General features: G+C 37.0%; 1 protein-coding gene across 2 annotated transcripts in view; it reads left to right on the forward strand.

Moving 5' to 3' along the window:
• Positions 1-2160: 2160 nt before the first annotated feature.
• The window catches only part of PDZD8 (PDZ domain containing 8), a 158145-nt gene continuing 135345 nt past the window's right edge, over positions 2161-24960 (forward strand). Inside the window, exon 1 of one of the 2 annotated variants that reach the window (XM_007478927.3) lies at positions 2161-3380. In XM_007478927.3, coding sequence (XP_007478989.1) covers positions 2434-3380 — 947 coding nt within the window. In that variant the 5' untranslated portion in view covers positions 2161-2433. The remainder of the gene's footprint in view (positions 3381-24960) is intronic. The other variant, XM_001377255.5, reaches the window with a different exon arrangement.

Here is a 24960-nt window from a genome sequence, read left to right on the forward strand (position 1 = left end):
AGGGAAGAGGGATGATTAAAATTCAAAACATCTGCTGATAAAATTGAACTATTTTGGCTTAATTACAACTTTCTTCAAACCCTATTGTGTTTTGTTTAAGTGCTTATTCTAGTTATTTTTGCAATGCCTAAATATATACTAAGGGAGGGGTGTGTGTGTGTGTGTGTGTGTGTGTGTGTGTGTGTGTGTGTGTGTGTGTGTGTGTGTGACTCTGAAAATAGTTCATTCACTTTAAAAAATATTGATTGATCACCTGTTGTATACAAAACCTAAATTCTGATAGTTGGTGAGAAAGATAAAGATAAACTGTGGGTAAAAGTTCTGTAGTGTTTCATGTCTGGATCAGAGGATTTAGCTTTGGATCATCCTTAGGCTCAATCAAGGCTTAGAGTGAACCCAGATAATTCATAACTGGGTTCATTTAGGCCTTAGTTCAAATCAGAATCCTGGATTGGCTTTAGAATCATCCATCAGTCTCTTTGTTGAATAAATGAGTGAATGAGAGACTGATGGAGCTATTAGCTTGGGGATTAACCTACTGTCTGAAAAGAAAAGGGCCCTGGAATGCCAGAGCCAGACCAGAACTGACCTGTTCTTCATGACTGGAACCACTGAATTCACTTGTCACTAAGAGATTGGAGGGGTTCAGTCAGAGCATTTATGATGTAGTAAGTATGCAGCTGGAGTGGAGTGTAAAAGAAGTGAGGATTCCAGTGCTAGGTAAGTCTGTGTTTCTAGGGATTCATCATTACCTCTGCTTTTGCTTTTGCCTCTTAACTATTTCTGCACCCAAACCTACATTCTCTCTCTTCTTAGTAGCATCAGTCTATTTATCCTTCAAAACTCAGATCACATCTCATTTCCAAGAAGCCTTTTCTTGACCTCAACTTCTCATTGTTTTTTCCCTTCTTTAAAATTCTACAGCATTTAATATTTATACCAATCATGCAGTAACTAATCACACAATCCTTATTAATTTGGATTTTGGGGAGTATAATTATCATTGAATTTAAAAGTTTTACTTTCATTTAGTTATCTGAAAGCCTCACATGAACAAATTAATTGAAATATCACTTTTTTTTCTTAGTTTAGGAAAACGATGACAGGCTAAATGGGGTAATTAAGGCAAACTCATAAAAAAAATATAAAAAGTTCAGGAAAAGACAATCTCTCTGCTTTTTGGCTACCTAACTCTACTAATTAATATTTGTCATCTTAAGCAGCCCATTTCAGTTCTCTAGCTTTAGTTTCTTAATCTATGATTTTTAAACTGAGGATATTTTTTAACCTAGACAACCCCCCCCCCAATGGAGTAGGATCATATATTCAGAGCTGAGAGAACCTTGTTCAAACCCTTCATTTATCTTCCAGATCTCTAATGTCCCAACAAGCAGCTGTATAAACTACCCAATAAATTACAAGCTTCTTGAAGAAGAGATTTTGATTTACTCTTTTTAGTACTCGTTTTATACCCCAAAGTACCCAAAAGATTATAGTTTAGTTAGAAAGTACTTTTGAGAGATTAGTTTAGTTCAATCTCTCTTGATTTTTGGATGAGGAAACCGAGATCCAGAGAGAAGAGAATTTACTCAAGATCAACCTACGCAGATAACTAAGTAGTAGAGCTGGGATGTGAACCCATCTGATTATCTGATTCCTAAACCAAGGCTCTTGGCAATCCTATTGGCAGTCCTACAGACCATCTTGATTAATAAAAAAGATCTCTAAATCTTTGGTTATTTCATGTAATTTGGTTTCCGCCTCGATTTTGCACAGGAACTTTGGGGCTCTGCCAAGAGAAGACACCCAATTCAGCTCCCGAGAGAACTTGAGTCAATATTCAACTCTCCCCAAGGGGTGCCAGGGACCACCGCCAAGCTAAAGGTGGGAGGGGCAGAAGGGAGAGGGGAGGGAATAATTTATCAATAATATATTGAGCTACTTCCACAGGCACATTTCTAATTTGACTGATTCTCTCAAATCCTACCCCCCTAGGGCCAGGCGCGCCCCTCAATAGTAGGAAAGGAAAGGAAGAACAACGGACAAAGGGCGGTAGGGCGGTCGGTGGGTGGTGGGGGCGGGGCAGGGAGAACCCAACTTCCCGGAGATGAGGCAGAAGCGTCCCTTCTCTGCACATACGCGCGCGCGCAAAAGGGGCAGGCCTTTAGCGACGCCGGGGGAACGAGCCCGTTCCTCGGGGCCCACGCAACATGCCGTTCGTCCAATGAGCGCAGGCGGGAGGGAGGCGACCCGTCCCGTTCCTTACCCTCTCCTCCCTCTCCCCCCGCCCCCGCCACGGCCACCCCTACCAACAGCCGGGGAAACCCGAGGGGAGACACCGGCCGTGGCCAGGGCTCGACCACCGTAGCCCTGGCCTAAGGACGAGGTCGGGGGGAGTCGCTCGCCCCGACCCCGACCTCAGCACGCCGCCTGATGTCCACAAGATGGAGTCAGCGGGGACGGCGGCGGCGTGAAGGAGGCGGGTCCGGGCCGGAGCAGGTGCTTCGCCGGCTGCGGCGGCTGGCGGGGATGGAGCTGCTCTTGATCATAGCAGTTTCTGCCCTTGCCGGCTCCTTCCTTACAATCTTCTTCCAGTTTCTGTTGTTCTATTGCAGTAGGCCCAAGAAGCCCGTCGCGGCGTCCTCCGCCGACTTGATTTATACCTCCCCTGTGCCGGGCCTTCACCTCCGCGACTACCTCTATGGCGGCTTCGGGAAAAAGAGGAAGTCCAGTGGGAGCGGCGTTGGCCACCGGACCTCCAAGATGTCGCGCGCCGTGGAGACCTGCTACTTCCTCAATGCGATTATACTGTTCCTGTTTCGGGAGCTACGGGATACGACCGAGACACGGCGCTGGGTCACCAAGAAGATCAAAGTGGAGTTCCAGGACCTACTGCAGAGCAAGACGGCCGGCAGGGTGCTGGAAGGCTTGAGCTTGCGGGAAGTGTACCTGGGCCAGGCTGTGCCCTTCGTTAGGACTGTCCGCCTCCTCCGGCCGGTAGTGCCCTCGTACACCGGCGAACCCGAGGCCTCCACCAAAAGTCATGAGGAGCTTCCCACCGCCTGCCCAGAGGAACTCATATTTGAGCTGGACATCGAGTACAATGGTGGCTTCCACATGGCCATCGACGTGGACCTTGTCTTCGGCAGGTCCGCCTACTTGTTTGTCAAGCTGGCCCGCATGAAGGGCAAGATTCAGCTGATCTTCACCCGCACACCCTTCACTCACTGGGCCTTCTCGTTCGTGGAGGAACCAGTGATGGACTTAGAGGTGCAGTCACAGTTCGAGGGGCACCCCATGCCGCAGCTCGCCAATATTATCATCAACCAACTTAAAAAGGTCATCAAACGCAGGCATACCATACCCAACTACAAGATCAGGTGAGAAAGAAAAGACGTGGGCGCGGGGAGTGAGGAGGCGAGGGCAAAGTGTGGAGGCTAGGACGTTGCCCGAGGACTTGACTCGGGCTATGGCGGGAATGAATGTATTCAAATGTGCTGTAAGCTTAAAGGGCTTTGCCTGGCGATCTCCAGGATTGTTCACAAAACAGGGTCACCCAGCTAGGACGTCCCGGTGGTCACATTTGAACCCAGGACCTTCTGGTTCTTTATTCACTGAGTCACCTAGTTGCCCCTCTTCTAGCTGTTTGACAATGTACCCCAGTGCTACCAGAGTTGGCCCGGAGTCTGCCCAGCAGCTATTTGTGATTGCGTGAGACCATTCAGGATTTTCACAAAATATATAGGTAGCTTCAGAGGTACACCTATTATAAGGAAAAACATTTCCCCCAAAATGTTATTAGGGTGTTGCTGTATGCATAAGGGACTGAAGCTCTCCTTTCTAGCTGTTATTGAGGTGTCAAGGTGCCACAAGAGTTGGCTCAGTTCTGTCCAGCAGCTATTTCTGGATGCGGCCGCTGTATTGAGGGCAGCAGCATCACAGGCTTTTTGCCTCACCTCATTTTGGCCTCTTTGGGAAACTGCACTAGGACTGGCTTCCAGGTGTGAAGGATGGGCATAAGCATAGGAGGACTGATTTGCACCCTTGTATGTTTTGTAACAGTGTCTGAAACAACTTTGCCTTCTACTTCTGCAAAACAGGGTACATAGTAGTTAAGGATGCAGTTTCCTTATTAGTCCCCATCAAAAAATTAAGACCCTTTGTAATCGACTTTTTTGGCTCTCAGGTGCAGCTACCATATAAAAACATGTGGGACCATTGCCCTTAAGCTTATGTACTGAAATTTATTATGTATACAAATATTTGTAGTGGGGCCAGGGTACAAATAACCTTAACGGTAACCTCTCTCTCTCTCTCTCTCTCTCTCTCTCTCTCTCTCTCTCTCTCTCTCTCTCTCTGTCTCTGTCTCTTAAGTGTTTGAGGCTAGATTTGAAAGTACTTTTCTTACTGTTAACTTATTGTATGTGTAGTATGATTCCTTTGATTTAATTTTATTTCTAATTTGTGGCATTTAAAAAAATAAACTTGAAAGGAGTAATATGGGGAAGCAGTTTATGGGGATTAAATAAATGTTCTCTGTTTAATCTAGGAAGATTAATTGAGTAGAATTGGAGGAACTTCATGATTTCATGCTGCTCATTTCCTTTTTTTTAAAGTCATTTCTAAAGTAGCATTCGATTTTATATTTTTATTTCCAACCTTTGAGCTTTGCATATACTTTTCAGAAATTTAGTATAGAAAGCTAACATGATGTTAACATACATTATAGGATCTTGTGCAGACTGACCTCTGGGTAACAGACCTCTTAACTCTGACCAGAAATAGATACTGCCCTTTGTCATCTATATTGTTGTTCAGTCATATTTGATTCTTCATGACCCTATTTTGGGTTTTCTTGGCCGAGATTTTGGAATGATTTGTCATTTCCTTATCCTGCTCATTTTACAGATGAGGAACTGAGGCAGTAAGAATTAAGTGATTTGCCCAGGGTCATACAACTAAAACATGTTTCAGGCTGGATTTGAGTTCAGATCATCTTGACTCCAGGTTTGGTGCTTTATCCAGGGTACTTTTCATTTCTAGAATAAACCAATCATCAACTTGGAAACATGAAAGTAAGAAAGACAACAGATGGGGAATTGACTATGTTGTATTCTATATTAGTGGAATTTTATCTTACTGTACCTCCAAGAAGAACAAATTGGAATAGATGAATCCCAAAGGCACCCTTTTCAAGAGCTATAATATACTTACTACTAATCTAACTCTTTACAATTTTGTGATTTAATTATGTAAGTCACAAATGAGATTCTTTGTTTAACCCATAAGATCTTTATCATGGAAAGCTGTAGCTTCCTAGGGTGATTTGAACAAGATTTTGACAATTCTAAGTGTAGTCTGGTAGATGTGGCTCTAGATTTTAATCAAGATCAGAAGTATAGATTTAGAGTGGACCCCCAGGGTCATCTAGTCTAACCCCTTCCATCCCTCTTTTTTTTTTTTATTGAGTAAACAGAGGCTCAGGAAAGTTCAAGCCTTGGTTTCCAATATCTGGCTTGTTCCCTTCTACTACCTCCATAATCTTAACCCTTGCCCTGAGACTCAGTTTAGTCATGTCTCAAATGAAATAAATTAACTCCGTGGCCCCTTCCAACTCACAAACCAGTCCTGTTTAAAGAAGCAACTTTTACTTTTGTCCTTTCAGGGTAGAAGTAGGCAAACTTAAACTTCAGATAAATAAAGATTGCATAACTAGACCATTAGTTTTTTGCTCTTTTCAGAATAGTTGATGGCAGAGATGAAACCCACAAGTCTGATATATTCTAAGACTGCCTTTTAGGTATTCCAAGAAATTGGGTAATTATTAATGGAATGAGTAGACAGTATAAAATGGCCGCTAAAGTTTTCTTTCTATTCAATGAACCTGTTTTAAATAGAAAGTGTTTCATTTAAAATGGACAAAATAGCTCAAATGCTTTTTTTTATAAACTCATTATCTGTCTTAGAATTAAAACTAAATATTGGTTCCAAAGCAGAAGATAAGGAAGAGTTACTTGGGGGTTAGAATTGCCCAGGGTCACATGTCTAGGAAGTGGCTAAGGTCAAATTTTAACCCAGGACCTCCCATTTCTAGGCCTGGCACTCATTCCACTGAGCCATCTAGATGCCCCTCAAACACTTTTAAATAAAAAGTTAAACAACAGACAACTTGGCTTGGCCAGGTAACTTGGAGTTCTAAAACTTGAACTAAAAAATGGTCCCTAAATAATGTGATAATATATGTGTCATAACTTAGAAGAAAACTCATTAGTTGAAAAAACAAATATTTGTTTTTAGGTAATAATATAAGATAAATTTTCTTTGCACATATAGTTTATATTAAACTTAAGGAAGCTGGGAATAAGTACCACAGATAGCTTTGCTTTCTTAAATATTGTTAGATTATTTGCTTGCTACTATACTGATCCCTACAATTAAAAAATCAAATAGCTATAGTTTCTAAATAGGTGTTGCTAATTCATTCATCTAGCTATTTAGTCTATTTAATACAGTTAATAAAGGAGTTTGGATATTAATGGGTCATTGAAGAATTTTTAGCCCTGGAAGTGACATAATCTGGTCTGCACAAGGGAAAGTAATCTAGTAATGGTACATTCCAGAAAGTTCTCATAATAGTCCGAGAGGTCATAAGCATTTGAATAAGGATGGTAATAGGGCAAATGGAAAAAAGATTTGAGAGCTAATACAGAAGTGGAATTTACATGCAATTTTCCTCATAAACTCTTGCTTTAATAATAATAATAACTTTGATTTATTCAAATCCATATGCTTTACAACCTGTCTTTCTCGCAGTAGCCATGTTGAGAGGTAGGTCCTCATCTGTAAAATGAAGCCTAGGGTTAGATGATGACTTCTGTTTCTTCACAATTTAAGATGTTTAATCTCATTCCCATTTTACATATAAAGCCCATGAAGTCCAGGGAGGTTAAGTAACCTTGTCTGGGATCACAAGCTCATCAAAAACTGGAGAAAATTTGGTGATGTGGTGGGTAAGAGCACTGGGCCTGGATAGAGTTGGGAAGATCTGAGCTCAGATGTGTCCTCAGACATTTAACTAGCTGTATGACCTCAGCAAGTCACTTACCTTTTTGCCTCAGTTTCCTTGTCAGTAAAATGGGGATAATAGTAGCACTTCTCAGTGTTATTGTGATGATCAAATAAGATAATAGTTGTAAAACACTTGGCACATTGGCAGTATATTAATGCTTATCTCCATTCCCCCCAGGTATTGGAGCTAGAATTTGAACTAAGATCCTTTGGCTCCACAAAGGATGTGTCTTGTACTATATTTTTTACTCAGCGAATTGCTGTGTATTTGTGAGAATTTTTCAAGTCTTAATTATGATAGGAAAAATGTTGGCCCCCACAAAAGGACAGTATAACAGTGAGCTGAATTTAGTTCCCCTCCATTGTGTGTGCATCCATATTCTTTCTTTTTTTCTCTTCCTTTCCCTCTCCCTCCCCCTCCTCCCTTCCTTCTCTCTGTTTTCCCCTATCTCCCTCCCTTCCCCATATATATTATACATATGCATATGCATATACATACAAGCACATATATGTATACATGTGTCTTTATATTGGCATTCATAAAGAGGCTGTCTGGCATAGAGCAGAGAGGTTCACATTTCACATCCAGCACTTATGAAGTATGCAGCTATAGGCTCAGTGGGGAGAAGATCTGTAATGCTCTCACTTCATAGGGTTGTCATGAAGAAGGAACTTCAATTAATCAGCAAGCATTTGTTAAGCACCCATTATGTGGCAGTCACTATGCTAAGTGCTGTAGATACAAAAAGAAAAGATAGTCCCTGCCCTCCAGGAGCTTTACTGGAACAAGCCAATATGCACACCAAGAAATTGGAATTAAGAAGAGTTAGATAAAGCCTACTGGCTTTACAGGAAGTAAGGAGACTTGAGGCAGGCTGATCCACCAGCAGGCTGTTGTAGTAATCTAGGTATGAAGTGAGAAGGGGCCTGCTAACTAGAGTGGTGTCGGTGTCGGTGTCAGAGGAGAGTGGGGAACATATTCAGGAGATGTTGTAAAATATGAAAATGGACAGTCCATGGCAACAGATTGGATATAGGGGATGAGAAATTATGAGGAATCCAAGATGACTTGTAAATTGCAATCCTAGGAACCTAGGAAGATGCTCTCTAGAGTAATAGGGAATGTAGGAGGAAGGGGAGAGAAAGTTTAGGGGGAAAGATAATGAGTTCAGTTTTGTACTTGATGGGTTTGATATGTCTTCTGGACATCCAGTCGGAGATTCAAGGAGGTGGAAGGTCAGCAGAAAGTTTGGGGCAGGATAGGTAGATTTGAAAATCATTAGCATAGAGCTGGTATTTCAGGCCATGGGAGCTGATGAGAATCACCATGGGCAATAGGATGGAGGGAAAAGAGAAAAGAACCTAGACAGAACCTTGAAGAATAACTAAAGTTTTATTAGACTTGAAAGCTTAGGTACTTATTTCAGAGAGACCTGAATTAGAATTAAAGTGGAAAACTTCTAGCATAGAATTATGTACTCCTTTTTTTCCCCCTTTAGAAAGAGGTTGCTTTTGATCTTGCCATCAAGTGGAATTTTTTTCCTTTTTTAAAAAATATTTTTCCATAATTACATGATTCATGATTCCCCTTTGTGTCCCCCCACCCCCGGCTGACAACCAGTTCCACTGGATTATACATGTATCATTGTTCAAAACCTATTTCCATGTTATTCCTATTTTTCAGTAGGGTGATCTTTTAAAATCAAAACCCAAATCATATCTATATCAAACTACTTGATCGATCATAAGTTTTTCTTCTGCATTTCTGTTCCCATAGTTCTTTCTCTGGATGTGGATAGCATTCTTTCTCCTAAGTCCCTCAGAATTGTCTGGGATCATTGCATTGCTGGCTGGTAGAAAAGTCTATTACATTCTATTGTGCCACTATGTATCAGTCTCTATGTACAGTGTTCTCCTGGTTTTGCTCCTTTCCCTCTGCATCAATTCCTGGAGGTCTTTCTAGTTCACATAGTTCGTCCAGTTCATCATTCCTTTCAGCACAATAATATTCCATTACCATCAGATACCAGAATTTATTCAGCCATTCCCCAATTGATGGATACCCTCCCCCCCCCCCCCATTTTACAATTTTTTTCCACTACAAAGAATGCAGCTATAAATATTTTTGTACACATATTTTTCCTTATATACTCTTTGGGGGAACAAACCTAGCAATGGTATGGCTGACTGAAAGGGCTGGCATTTTTTTAAAGCCCTTTGGGCATGGTTCCAAATTACTCTCCAGAATGGTTGGACAAATTCACAACTCCACCAGCAGTGTATAAGTGTCCCAATTTTGCCACATCCCCTCCAATATTTATTACTTTTTTTTGCTGCCATGTTGGCCAATCTGCTAGGTGTGAGGTGGTACCTCAGAGTTGTTTTAATTTGCATTTCTCTAATCAGGAGAGATTTAGAACACTTTTTCATGCGCTTATTGATAGTTTTGATTTTTTCATGTGAAAAACTGTCTATTCATGTCTCTTGACCATTTGTCAGTTGGGGAATGGCTTGATTTTTTGTAAATTTGACTTAGTTCCTTATATATTTGGGAAATTAAACCTTTGTCAGAGTTTTATTATAAAAATGTTCTCCCAGTTTGTTGCCTTCCTTCTAATTTTGGTTGCATTGGTTTTGTTTGTACAAAACCTTTTTAATTTGGTATAGTCAGAGTTACTCATTGTACATTTTGCAATGTTCTCTATCTCTTGCTTGGTCTTAAATTCCTTCCTTTCCCACAGATCTGACAGGGATGCTATTCTATGTTTACCTAATTTACTTATCATTTCCTTCTTTATATTTAAGTCATTCACTCATTCTGAATTGATCTTGGTATAGGGTATGAGATGTTGATTTAAACCTAATTTTTCCCATATTGTTTTCCAATTTTTTCAGCAGTTTTTGTCAAATAGTGAGTTCTTGTCCCAAAAGCATGAGTCTTTGGGTTTAAGGAATACTAGCTTCCTGAGGTCATTTACCCCTTTCTATTCCATTGATCCTCCCTTCTGTTTCTTAGCCAGTACCATATTGTTTTGATAATCACTGCTTTATACTATAGTTTAAGATCTAGCACTGCTAGGCCCCTATCCTTCACATTTTTTCTCATTATTTCCCTTGATATTCTTTTTTTAAATTTTTATTTAGTCAATTTAGAACATTATTCCTTGGTTACAAGAATCATATTCTTTCCCTCCTTCCCCTACCCCCACTTTTCTCATAGCTGATGCGAAATTCCACTGGGTATTCCTTGATCAGAACCTATTTTCATGTTGTTGATGTTCTCTTGATATTTTTGTTTTTTGTTTTTCCAGATGAACTTTGTTATAATTTTTTCTAATTCACTAAAAAAGTTTCTTGGTAGTTTGATAGGTATGGCACTGAATAAGTAGATTAATTTGGGTAGGATTGTCATTTTTATTATAGTTTGTCCTGCCCATGAGCAATTAATGTTTTTCCAGATATTTAGATCTAGTTTTAATTGTGTGGAAAGTGTGGTAGTTGTGTTCATATAATTCCTTTCAGGATGATGAAAGGTCGAGATACTATGGGAAGACATTCTGGGTAGAGGGAAAAGCATGAACAACAATGATTAGGTTGGAAAGTGAAGGGCATGTTTAGACATTTGGGGACATGTAGCAAAGGACCTCAAATATGAAGGTTGGGCATTTGGACTTCAGGTAGGCAGTGGGCAACTGTGGAAGATTCTTGAGAAGGGAAATGCATAATAGAACTCTGTTTTAGGAAGCTTAATCTGGCATTGGGATTTAGGATGGATAGAAGTACCAAAGTAATCTCTAATTCCATTCACAGAGTATTTTGGCTTAACAGTTAGAGACTTTCTGTTTTGGAAGGACATTTCCTTAAAACTCCCCAAAGTAGATCTAAGACAAGATATACATCATATATTTATTTTCTGGATACTTTCCTTCTCTTTTCTCCACATGTAATACTTTTTTTTAAGTATGTATATCTTTGCTTAGTTGAAAAATACTAAATTAATTACATCAAATTCAGATTCCTGGTAATCAAGGTAATGATACCTTTCTTTCTCTCCTGTCCAATCCCTCCCCTCTACACATGCAAGCTTGATACCTAAAGACAAACTCTGTTACAAGCATATAGACATTCACCACTTTGGCCATGTCCAAAAACAAGTATTCATTTCATTCTGTACTCTGAATCCTTCTTCTTTCTATAAGGAATTAGGTAGCATGTTTCATCATCTTATGGAATTTTATGCTGATAAGAGTTTCTAATTCTTTCAAAGTTATATGCCTTTACCATATTACTTTCATTATGAATCGTACTTCTTTCACTTCACTTGGCATCAGATCAAAGAAATATTCCCTGGTTTCTCAGAAATGGTTTAATTATTTTTTACAACACAATAATATATTATGTTCATTCCCCAGTTTTTGACTATCCCTCAGATTCTCGTTCTTTGTCATCTCAACCAGATCTATGTTTTTGCATAGCCTTAGTTTTTTTTTTTTTTAAACCCTTACCTTCCGTCTTAGAATCAATACTGTGTATTGGTTCCAAGGCAGAAGAGTAATAAGGCTTGGACAATGGGAGTTAAGTGACTTGCCCAGGGTGACACAACTAAGAAGTGTCTGAGGCCATATTTGAACCCAGAACCTCCTGTCTCTGAATCCACTGAGCCACCCAGCTGCCCCTCTTAGATTTTGTTTTAAGCCTGGCCTCTCCTTAATTTGCCCTTCCTCTAACCTCTTTCTCTTCTTTCTTTGTTGAATGAAATGTATTTCTGTATCTAAGACTCTATGTATATCTGTGTATATTATATATGTATTCCTTTCCTTTAGATAGTTCATTTGAGAGTGAGGTTGAAGTGTCAGCTGCTTCTTCCATTCCCTCATTGTATAGATGTCTACTTTTGCAACCTAATTATGTGAGATAATTTTCCCTAACCCTTTCTCCCCCTTAATTCCATTCCCCATCTCTTTCCATTTTTAGGATCATTAGGATATAACTGAACCAAACACTCTTTGGTAGTAGATGGTTCTTATTTAATTAGTATTCTTCTTTGACACTTGAAAATGACAGGACTCAGAGGATGCACGGCAGGGCTCCCACTCAGGGAATACAGACAAATTCCTCTGATGTGTATCAGAGGATACACATAGAACATATATGTATCCTCTCCCTATATTATATAAGCAGTTTATTCTTTTTTAGTTAATTATCATTGTTCATGTTTATTGTTTTATGTTTTTCTTAACTGTTTGCTTTCAAAGATGCACAGCTCTGGGCTCCATAGATCAGGAATGCTTGGAAGTTCTCTTATTCAATTTCCATTTTCCCTCATGTTGTATTATGATCACTTTTGCTGGATAAAGTTTTCTTATCTTTAAACCTATATACCCCTTACCTTCTGCATTATTGTATTGTAAGCTTTTTGCTCCTTTATAGTGGTGGCTTCTAAATTTTGTGTAGTCCTGACTGTGACTCATTTGTACTTGAATTCTTTCTTTCTGGATGCTTGTAGTATTTATTTTTTCCTTGATCTGGAAGCTCTTTCAATAGGCTATAATGTTCCTGGTACTTTTCATTTGTGGTTTTCTCCCAGGGGTGACTGGAGATTGTTTCCATTTCTACTTTTTTTCTTTTGGTTCTAAGATCTGGATACTTTTTTTTTTTTAACCCTTTCATTCTGAAGGCAGAAGAGTAGTAAGGGCTAGGCAATGGTGGTTAAGTGACTTGCCCAGGGTCACACAACTAGGAAATGTCAGAGGCCAGATTTGAACCCAAGATTTACCAATTCCATGCCTGGCTCTCAGTCCACTTAGCCACTTATCTGCCTCCAGTCTGGACACTTCTTATAAGATTTATTTAGAAACATGATGTCTAGAGTTTAAAAAAAATTTTTTTTTGATCACGATGTTCTGATAGTTAAGTGATTTTTAATTTTTTTTTTCTCTTTGATCTATTTCTAGGCTATTTGTTTTTTCTCTGAGCGTCCTGATAGTCTATTTCTTTAGGTCTTTTGACTTTGTATTTCATATTGTCTCATGTAGTCATTGGCTTCTGTTTGTTCCATTCTAATTTTCAGGTGGGATATTGCTTGGACAAGCTTTTTTAATCTTTTGTTTCAATTTGTTAATTCATTTTCTAATTCTTTCTTCCATATTTATTTCTTTTCCAAAGTTTTCCTTCAAATGTTCTCATTTCATTTATTTATTTAAAAAATTTAAATAAAAAACATGTTTACAGGCACTTATTATTTCTTTCTCATGTAGCTCTTCCACTGGACAATTTGTTTTATTTTATTTTTTAACTTGAAATTTTTTTTTCATTTAGATGTAGAAACATTTTTTGACAATTGTTATATGATGTTTTGTAATTTATAATCCAACGTGGTAAATAGTCTGGTATAGGTTATACCAGTGCTGTCAATGCAGTACGTATTTCCATATTCCTCATGCCATGAAAAAAAACACATATCACATATACAATAAAAAACTCATGAAGGAAATAAAGTAAAAAATGGAATGCTTTGATTTGTACTCAGCCTCCAAACTTTCCTTGTTTGTCTTTTTTTTAGCATTTTTCATCATGAGTGTTGGGGTTAAATTAGAACCTTGCTTTGCCAATAATAGTTTAGTTCTTTACAGTTGATCATGGTACAGTATTTCTGAAACTGTATCCAGTGTTCTTCTGTTTCTGCTCACTTCACTTTGTATCAATTCATATGAGTCTTTCTAGGTTTTTCTGAACTCATCCTGCTCATCATTTCTTATGATGTATGCCATTATCATATATCACATCTTGTTTAGCCATTCCCCAATTGATGAACTTCCCTATATACTTTTCAATTCTTTACCACTACAAACAGAGCTGCTAAAAGTATTTTTAAACAAGTAAGTCTTTTCCCTTTATCTCTGATCTCTTTGAGATACAGACGCAATTGTGGTATTGCTGGTTCAAAGGGTATTTATACATAATTTCATGGCCCTTTGAATGTGGTTCCATATGACTTTCTAGAATGATTGTGTTAGTTCCCAGTTCCACTAACAGTGTATTAGTGTCCTAATTTTCCTCCATCACTAACATTTATCATTTTCTTTTTGAGTCATATTAGCCAATCTGTAAATGTGGGGTATCTTAGAATTGTTTTAATTTGCATTTATTTAATCAGTAATGATTTAGAGCATTTTTTCTTCTATATAGCATTGATAATTCTTTCTGAGAACTGCCTGTTCATATCCTTTGACCATTTATCAATTGGGGAATGACTTTTGTATCCTTATTAATTTGACTCAGTTCTCTATATATTTGAGAAATGAAGCCTTTAAAGATATTAGAATTATTTTGTCAAAGTCCTTATCTGTTTCTATAAATAACTCATAAAAAACCTGAATAAAGGGAGGCAATGATGTGTGTGTGTGTGTGTGTGTGTGTGTGTGTGTGTGTGTGTGTGTGTAAAAGACTACCAAATCCTATAATTTTTCTAGAAATAGAGGTCAAACTGATTGATTTGTAGTTTGTATATTTCACCCTTTTCAAAACCTTTTGTAAACATCAGGACAGCATTTGTCCTTCCTGTTCTGTTTCCTAAAGTCTTTAAAAGATTACTTTCACTACCTGCTCAATAATAAACATTTATTTGGCTTGAACTCATTAACTGCCCCTAGCTATTAAATTTAGTATTTCCTCACTTATTTTAGATTTCTGTTTCCTGTGAAACATTGTCCTGAGGCATTCTCCTTAGAAGAAAAAACAAAAGCAAAATAAGTTTTAAGTATTTCAGCCTTTTTACCATAGTCCAGTTATCATCATCTCATTCCCACCTGAGCTGTAATCCCATCCCTTCTTTGATCTTCTTGCCCCAAATATAGCTCTTTAAAAAACATTTTATTTTGCTTAGTTTTTAGGGTTTTATCAGCCATAGTTCATTCAGAGGCACTTCAGCACTCCTGACAATGTTCCCAAAGAATATCACCACAGTTGGTATTTATTACTTGCCCTTGCAATTGGTCATCTTTCTTCTTTTTATTTCTAGTGAATTTCATGGATAATTATGTAAGTTTCCTTATGTAGATCCTTTTGTTCTCTTTGGAATAATTTCTATTTTCAGAATTTTGTTTCTGAGATCTTCTCTAGGACTGATTCTCAATCCACTGAGCTACCAGCTGACCCCTTCTACCTTTATTGAATAACTTTTTCTACAAAACATGAAGCTTTTGGTTCCTACCCATACTTTCTTCTGAAACCTGCCCTATGAAACCTATGAAACCTGCCCTCCTTAAATCTAGGTTATGTTGTTTACCTATGCCCAGCTTTCCATTGTTCTCTATCACAAATTCTATCATTGTTGGAGTTGACCCTGTGCTTCCTACTTAGTTCTTTCTCATTGATCAAAATCAGCTATGAGTAGTAACTTTGTTACTGTGTTCAACTTTTGAAGAATGAAGTTATTATTTAGTCAAATCACAGATTTATCAGATTCTTTGTTTTTGTCAGAGGACCTATATGTCTAGATAGTTGGCATCTACTACCCAAATGGTATGTTTTTGTGCTAAGTTTGTGATCTGTTTTTTGATCAGCATCTAATCTCTTCTCTAGGTAATTTTTAATACAATTTAAGAAAATATTGTTGATCCCAATAATCTCCATGTGTTTTGTCCCTCAGGTCCCTAGATTTCCTTATACATGTCTTTTTCAAGTACAGTGTTATTCTCTATTTTTTATCTTTTTTCATCCTCTTGAATAAATATACCTTTCTAGAAACTTAGACCAGTCATAATACTAGTCATAACTTCCATCCTACCAAATCTTGGCAGTACCTATGAGGTCTAGTTTACCTAGTCTACCTTTTTACTGCCCATCTATGTAGAGGCCTCTAGGTTCTATTGATAATTTTCTTGTGATGTCATCTCCCATGAATCATTAGTTTTCTGTTCTTTATTGTGCCTGACACTTTTTGGCATCATGCTTGACAGATTTATATAGGCAACTTTTTTTCTTCTTTGCTTTTTTTAGTATAAAACCTTTTTCATAAATTTTATATTTTATTTTAATCTATGATCCAATTTTGTTTTGTATTCTTGAGTTTTGGCTTTTTTTTTCTTTTTGTGCAAAGTGTTCCTCTGCCAGCGACCCATTTTATACTGTTCTGTTCCTTCTCAATAATGTTTACCCTTCCAGAGTATCATTTTACATTTTTGCAATGTAAACTAATTTGTATTCTATTCCTGTTTGTGCAAGCTTTGATGTCTCATTTTTAGATGTTTACATTTGCATTAAAGTTATGGAATTTAGATGTCTGAAAACAGAAAATAACATGGTGATACAATTACACTCTCTAAATTTGTATTGCAAGTTAAGGAAAAGTTGTTAAGGGAAGGAGATATTATCTCCCAGCCAGTATAATTGTAGGAAAGAACTGAGTTTTTAAAAACATCTTCGTAGAAACCAGGTCATTAAGTGGAATGTTGTAAAAGTGGATTGTATTTTCCTAAAAGGTATGTTATATTTGCATTTTTAGAATACATGACATCTGATAAAACATAATTATGAGTAGAATGTTATAAAACAAACAAAGTACTATTTTAAACCCTCTCATAATAACTTGCATTTTAAAAATGTTTTGTTTTTCCCCAATTTCACATAAAAACAATTTTCAGTATTTTTAATATTCATGTAAAACATTTTTCTCTATAGTCATTTTGTGGAACAGATCTCAAAAAATGAAGAAAGTGAAATAAGTATGTTTTTATCTGTATTTATCCATTAGTTCTTTCTTTGGAGTCAGTTGGTAATTTTCATCATGAGTCTTTGGAATAGGTTCATTTATAATTGCTCATCATATAGTGTTGCTGTTACGGTACATACTTGTGCTTTCCTGGTCCTGCTCACTTTATGTTTCATCAGTTTGTAAAAATCTTTCCTGGCTTTTCTGAAATCATCCTGCTCATCATTTCTTATAGCACAATAGATTGCCATTACAGCAGTCATATACCACAACTTTGATGGTCATCCCCTTAATTTCCAATTTTTTGTGAATACAAAAAGAGCTACTATAAATATTTTTGGACAAATAGATCCTTTCCTCCTTTTTACATTAAAATTTTTTTTGATAGTTGATTTTATAATGTCTTGATTTCCCTTTGAGTTTCTGCTTTTTTTCTTTCAGGAAACCATACCCTATAAAAAAAATTTCATGAAAAAGAAGAGGAAGAAAAAATAAATAAAACTGAAAGCTATTTGCCCCCATAAATATGACAGCATATATAGGACTTTAGAGCCATGCATTTCTCATCACTATTGTTAAGATTAAAATTTAGTTTCTCTGCTAAAGGTATTATATTTTTTTGATGTTTATTAAAGATTAAGAAATAAAGATGCATGTGCCCAGACGCGGAAGCCGAGAGAGAGAGTAGGCACTACAGTCAGTTTAAATAGCCATTGTGTTCTCGAACTCAGGTGAGATTCAGGGAGATTAGAGGGCACTCTGGGAACTAGCAAGGACTTCTGGGGATTGAAGTCTGGGGTTCAAATCTCTATTTTTACATTTTTCTGTTTGATCCTGTTGGGAAAAGATTTTTCCCCAAAAGGATCATGAAAACATAACTTAAAGATTACAATAATTTGAGGATAAGAGGAAAAAACGAACAAAACCAATAATTGCTAGATGCATTGACAAAAAGCCAGTTAGGGGGCAGTCCCCTTTGGCATGAAAGTATACATACAAATAAATGTTCAATCAACCACACCCAAAGTTCATTCTTGATCTTCTCGTGCAGCTTGTGGTCTGGAGGCATCTTCATGGTGTCTTCTCCATACAGTTCATTTTTGGATTTGGAGAGGTAGCATGTTTCTTAACCTAAAATTCTTCTTAAAAGGAATTTAAACTTTTCAATTTAAAATAATAATATTTTTACATTTCCCCGTGAAGAGGGTGATTAAAAATCACAGGAATCACTTAGGGATGCATGACAGAGTTATGAGGTATATGAATCAATTGGCAAGAGATATTAAAAGGACATCAGAAAATCCAAATAATAAAGAAAATTTCTGGATGAAAATATAGACTATCAAAGTCTTATAGCTAAAAATTCCAAGCAAAGGAAAAGTAAATCTATAACAGGTCCTTGAATCAGGGCCCAATTAAAATGATCTAAGCAAGTAAGCATTTACCCAGTCAGGAGCGAGGACTACAAAAAGTTGCCACACTAGAAAAGAAAGAAAAGGGACTAGATTATAGAAGCCAAGTAGGAGCCAAGTTTGGGATACTCATCTGTAAGTATTTTCAGAGTGAGTGTGGATACAAGGAAGGCCTATGTCTTAATGTATGTTAAGCATCACAACCTTGAGTCTTCACACTAGGTTTAAGCCCTTTGTACTGGCTTAGAAGTGCATCAATCCTTGCTGGATTGGTTTATCTTTGGCCCTATGCAGTGGCCCTTTTGTATATCTTGTCCTGGAATCAGACAGAATCATTAAGCAAAGTCCCATAATTTTTTTTTAAACAATTATTGGCATCATTTTTATAGTCTCAAGCTTTTGGGGCATGCATTAGCAAATTTATGTTAAACTTTAACTATTGCAAAATCAAAAAGTTAAAGAAAATCTTAATACTGGTGACATGCACTTCAAATATGAAAAGGAGAAAAAAAAAGATTGAAATAGTATATTGCACATGCAGGAAAATATAATAAAAGTTTTAAAAATTCAAAAATGTAGCTTATAATTATTGACACACTGTGTCAGTTAAGAAAATATAGAATACAAGGCTTTCTCACCAAAAATGAGATCCATTTCCTCTTCATATCTGGCCATGATCCACTGTGAGTACAAGCAAATGAATTGAACAGTAGTACAAATATGTAGTTATCAATATCCCCAAAATTCTCAATAGCCTAGTTAACTACAATAGCAAACAAACACACTATCATTTTTCATATAAGTTGCTGTATGGCATTTTTAAAAGCCTATGAACTGATAGATTGCAGACATAGCAAATCTTTCAACTTTGGTGAACATATTTTTAAACAAAAAAAACTTATTTCGGGTTTTGAACATCATCAAGAAATCTAGATATTATTCTGGTGGAAGTAAAATGAGCTAAAGAGTTATAAATGAGAGGTGCTCCTTTTCTGGAGGCATCTTCATGGTGTCTTCTCCAAACAGTTCAGTTTCTGGATTCGGAGAGGTATCATGTTTCTTAACCTAAATTTCTTCTTAAAAGGAATTTAAACTTTGCAATTTATTAACTGCCCAGCTTCCATTCACATTTTTATAAATGTGGGAGCTGGGGGCTATAATTGCATTTCACTTCAGCTACTAAAATGGGCCTTACCTCGTGTTAGTGGCAGGCAAAATGACCAGAGATTGTTAAGAAAAAAATTCTAAAAATAATGTCTAAAGAATCCTTAAAAAAACAAAACCCTTAAAACGAGCTATTTAGCTGATTAACTACTTTTCCAAAGGTTGTTATAGCAATTTTCTGATGGAGTCCATCTATCCTCTATGTGACAATTTACAAAGTCAAAAATAGAAAAGCTGTTTTTATATGGGCTTACTCAATAATGTTTGTTCAGTATGGTTATAGGGGGAAATCAACAGAATTTAGCAGTAGTTAAAACCCAGTACATTAAAAAGATTCAGTATAACAGAATAGTATTGAATGTAGTAATATATGAACTTAAAATCACAAGTTAAACCTTAAACAAAACAATCAGCAAAATGCAATAGAATACAGAGATTTTTATAAAACGTGGAGTCCGAAATGCCTTAAAGATATAACCTCCAGTCTCTTTAAAATTCCTTGGCTTTTTTTTTTTTTAATTATCCATTTAGATGCCTATTGTCAGAAGGCAGAAGATTGGTAATGGGTAGGCAATGGGGGTTAAATGACCTGTCCAGGGCCACACCACCAGGAAGTGTCTGAGGCCAGATTTCAACCAAGGACCTCCTGTCTCTAGACCTGGTTCTCAATTCACTTCCCATAGTGAGGAATCACAAATTTGGATAACGAATTGCAGGGAGCTGAATGTTTCCCCTGGCACTCAAGTGATATAAATGAAAGATTCAGTACAGTCAAAAGATATCCTTTTAAAGTAGCCGTGCTTTAAATTCCTGTTTGGAAAAGCCTCTTCCTTCTTTTCTTTCTTTCTCCCTCCCTGTGATCCCCTGCCCCCAGTCCACATGGAGGCTAATTGTAGCCTAAGGAAAAATATCCCCATTTTTTACCAGCTGGTTTTTGATCCTGAAGAAATTGGGTCTGCTACCAGCAGCCTGGGTCCTGGGGTTGGGCCTGGGGCAATGAACCATCTGGGTAGGAGGCCATGCCAGGGCTGGGCCAGAAGAGCTAGAGAAGACCAGGAGCAGGAGCCGGGTCCAGGTTGCAGAAACAGGCAGGCAGCAGCCAGGAGGGTGGGGCAGCAGGAGCCAGGTAAGCTATCTTGATGGCTGGAATGAACTGAATCAGCAACCGCTTTTGCCAGGGTAAAAAACTTGGCCAGAGAAATGTGGCTTAAAAAAAACAACTAGTAGCTATTAAAAGCTGAACTTATTAACAGTAGAGAAAAGAATCAGAAGATTGAGGGTATTTTGTCTTTCCAACGTGGTTAGCCAAAACTGTTAAGATTAAAATTTAGTTTCTAGTAATAAAAGTATTATATTTTTAGAGGTTTATTAGAAATTAAGAAATAAAGAAAATACAAAGTAAGAAAGCACATTTTTCTTTTCTTCCCTCCCCCCTCCCACCACCTCTCCCATAGCCGACGCGCGATTCCACTGGGTATCACATGTGTTCTTGATTTGAACCCATTTTCATGTTGTTGGTATTTGCATTAGAGTGTTCATTTAGAGTCTCTCCTCAGTCATATCCCCTCCACCCCTGTAGTTAACCAGTTGCTTTTCATCGGTGTTTTTACTCCCACAGTTTATCCTCTGCTTGTAGATACTGTTTTTTAGATCCCTGCAGATTGTTCAGGGACACTGCATTGACACTAATGGAGAAGTCCATTACATTCGATTGTACCATAGTGTATCAGTCTCTGTACAATGTTTTCCTGGTTCTGCTCCTTTTGCTCTGCATCACTTCCTGGAGGTTGTTCCAATCTCCATGGAATTCCTCCACTTTATTATTCCTTTTAGCACAATAGTATTCCATCACCAACATATACCACAATTTGTTAAGCCATTTCCCAATTGAAGGGCATCCCCTCATTTTCCAATTTTTGGCCACCCCAAAGAGCGCAGCTATGAATATTCTTGTACAAGTCTTTTTCCTTATTATCTCTTTGGGGTACAAGCCCAGCAGTGCTATGGCTGGACCAAAGGGCAGACAGTCTTTTATTGCCCTCCAGAATGGTTGGATCAATACACAACTCCACCAGCAATGAATTAGTGTCCCTACTTTGCCTCATCCCCTCCAGCATTCATTACTTTCCATAGCTATCATGTTAGCCAATCTGCTAGGTATGAGGTGATACCTCAGAGTTGTTTTGATTTGCATCTCTGATTATAAGAGATGTAGAACACTTTTTCATGTGCTTATTAATAGTTTTGATTTCTTTGGCTGAGATCTGCCTGTTCATGTCCCTTGCCCATTTATCAATTGGAGAATGGCTTGATTTTTTGTACAATTGATTTAGCTCTTTGTAAATTTGAGTAATTAAACATTTGTCAGAGGTTGTTATGAAAATTGTTTCCCAATTTGTTGCTTCCCTTCTGATTTTAGTTACATTGGTTTTGTTTGTACAAAAACTTTTTAATTTGATGTAGTCAAAATTATTTTACATTTTGTGACTCTTTCTAAGTCTTGCTTGGTTTTAAAATCTTTCCGTTCCCAAAAGTCTGACACGTATACTAATCTGTGTTCACCTAATTTACTTATAGTTTCTTTCTTTATGTTCAAGTCATTCATCCATTCTGAATTTATCTTGGTGTAGGGTGTGAGGTGTTGATCCAAACCTAATCTTTCCCACACTGTCTTCCAATTTTTCCAGTGGTTTTTATCAAATAATGGATTTTTGTCCTAAAAGCTGGGGTCATTGGGTTAGTCATAAACTGTCTTGCTGAGATCATTTACGCTAAGTCTATTCCACTGATCCTCCTTTCTGTCTCTTAGCCAATACTAATTTTTTTTGATAACCATTGCTTTATAGTATAGTTTGAGATCTGGGACTGCAAGTCCTCCTTCCTTTGCATTTTTTTTTTCATAATTTCCCTGGATATCCTTGATCCTTTGTTCTTCCAAATGAACTTAGTTATTTTTTTTTCTAATTCAGTAAAAAAAATTTTAGTAGTTCAATAGGTATGGCACTAAATAAGTAAATTAATTTGGGTAGGATTGTCATTTTTATTATGTTAGCTTGTCCCACCCATGAGCAATCAATGTTTTTCCAATTGTTTAGATCTAGTTTTAACTGTATGGAAAGTGTTTTGCAGTTGTGTTCATATAGTTCCTGTGTTTGTCTCGGCAGATAGATTCCTAAGTATTTTATAATGTCTAGGGTGATTTTAAATGATATTTCTCTTTCTAATTCTTGCTGCTGAAATGGGTTAGAGATATATAGAAATGCTGATGACTTATGCAGGTTTATTTTGTATCCTGCAACTTTGCTAAAGTTGTTGATTATTTCGAGTAACTTTTTGGTTGATTATCTAGGATTCCTTAAGTAAACCATCATATCATCTGCAAAGAGCTATCAAGCTTGGTCTCTCATTGCCAATTTTAATACCTTCAATTTCTTTTTCTTCTCTAATTGCTACTGCTAGTGTTTCTATAACAATGTTAAATAATAGAGGTGATAATGGACATCCTTGTTTTATTCCTGATCTTATTGGGAAGGCTTCTAGTTTATCCCCATTGCAGATGATGTTTGCTGATGGTTTTAGATATATACTGTTTATTTTTAGGAAAGGCCCTTCTATTCCTATACTTTCTAGTGTTTTCAATAGGAATGGGTGTTGTATTTTGTCAAAGGTTTTTTCTGCATCTATTGAGATAATCATTTGATTTTTGTCAATTTACTTGTTAATATGGTCAATTATGTGGATGGTTTTCCTAATATTGAACCATCCTTGCATTCCTGGTATGAATCCTGCCTGGTCATAGTGGATGACCCTTGTGATGACTTGCTGGAGTCTTTTTGCTAGTATCCTATTTAAGATTTTTGCATCTATATTCATTAGGGAGATTGGTCTATAGTTTTCTTTCTCTGTTTTTGACCTGCCTGGCTTTGGGATCAGTACCATGTTTGTGTTGTAAAATGAATTTGGTACAACTCCTTCTTGGCTTATTCTGTCAAATAGTTTGTTTAATATTGGCATTAGTTGTTCTTTGAATGTTTGATAGAATTCATTTGTGAATCTATCAGGACCTGGGGATTTTTTCTTAGGGAGTTCATTGATGGCTTGTTCAATTTCTTTTTATGATATGGTGTTGTTAAGGTAATTTATTTCTTCCTTTTAGTCTAGGCAATTTATATTTTTGTAAGTATTCATCCATATCACCTAGATTGCCATATTTGTTGCCATATAATTGGGCATAGTAGTTTTTAATGATTGCCTTAATTTCCTCTTCATTAGAGGCGAGGTCTCATTTTTCATCTTGGATACTGTCAATTTGGTTTATTTCTTTTCTTTTTTAATTAGATTGACTAGTACTTTGTCTATTTTATTTGTTTTTTCAAAGTGCCAGCTTCTTGTCTAATTTATTAAATCAATAGTTCTTTGACTTTCAATTTTATTAATTTTTCCTTTGAGTTTTAGGATCTCTAATTTAGTCTTCAGCTGAGGATTTTTAATTTGTTCACTTTCTAATTTTTTAATTTGCATGCCTAATTCATTGACCTCTGCCCTTCTTAATTTGTTAATATATGAACTCAAGTATATGAGTTTCCCCCTGAGTACAGCTTTGGCTGCATCCCATAGGTTTTGAAAAGATGTTTCATCATTGTCATTTTCTTCAATGAAGTTATTGCTTCTATGATTTGTTCTTTAATTGGTTTTGGAGAATTGTATTGTTTAATTTCCAATTAATTTTTGATTTACCTCTCCATGTTCCCTTACTAATTATTATTTTCATTGCATTGTGATCTGAGAAAGTTGCATTAATTATTTCTGCTCTTTTGCACTTGTTTGTAATGTTTTTGTGCCCTAATACATGGTCAATTTTTGTGAATGTACCATGTGCCGCAGAAAAGAAGGTATATTCCTTTTTGTCCCCATTTATTTTTCTCCACATGTCTACTAACTCTAGTTTTTCTAAGATTGCATTCACTTCTCTTACCTCTTTCTCATTTATTTTTTGGTTTGATTTATCTAGTTTGGATAGAGGAAGGTTCAGGTCTCCCACTAGTATAGTTTTTCTATCTATTTCGTCCTTGAGCTCCTCTAGTTTCTCCTTTAGAAATTTGGATGCTATGCCATTTGGTGCATACATGTTGAGTACAGATATATCCTCACTGTTTATTCTGCCTTTTTATCAGGATGTAATTACCTTCCCTATCTCTTTTAACTAGATTTATTTTTACTTTGGCTTTGTCAGATATCATGATTGTGACTCCTGCCTTCTTTTTGTCAGTTAATGCCCAATAGATTTGCCTCCACCCTCTTACTTTCACCCTATGTGTATCTACCTTCCTCATGTGTATTTCTTGTAGACAGCATATGGTAGGGTTTTGGATTTTAATCCACTCTGCTATTCTCTTGGGTTTTATGGGTGAGTTCATTCCATTTACATTCAGAGTTATGATTACTAGCTGTGTATTTCCCAGCATTTTGATTTCTGTTCCTGTTCCTGCCTTTTCTTCTTTCACTATTTCCTCCTACACCAATGTTTGCTTTTAAACAGTCCCCCTTGTTCCCACCCTTATTTTACTTCCCTTTCTCCCCCCTCCCTTCTTATTCCACCCCCTT

Source organism: Monodelphis domestica, chromosome 1, assembly GCF_027887165.1.
Source record: "Monodelphis domestica isolate mMonDom1 chromosome 1, mMonDom1.pri, whole genome shotgun sequence".
In the NCBI taxonomy this organism is placed as follows: Eukaryota; Metazoa; Chordata; class Mammalia; order Didelphimorphia; family Didelphidae; genus Monodelphis; species Monodelphis domestica.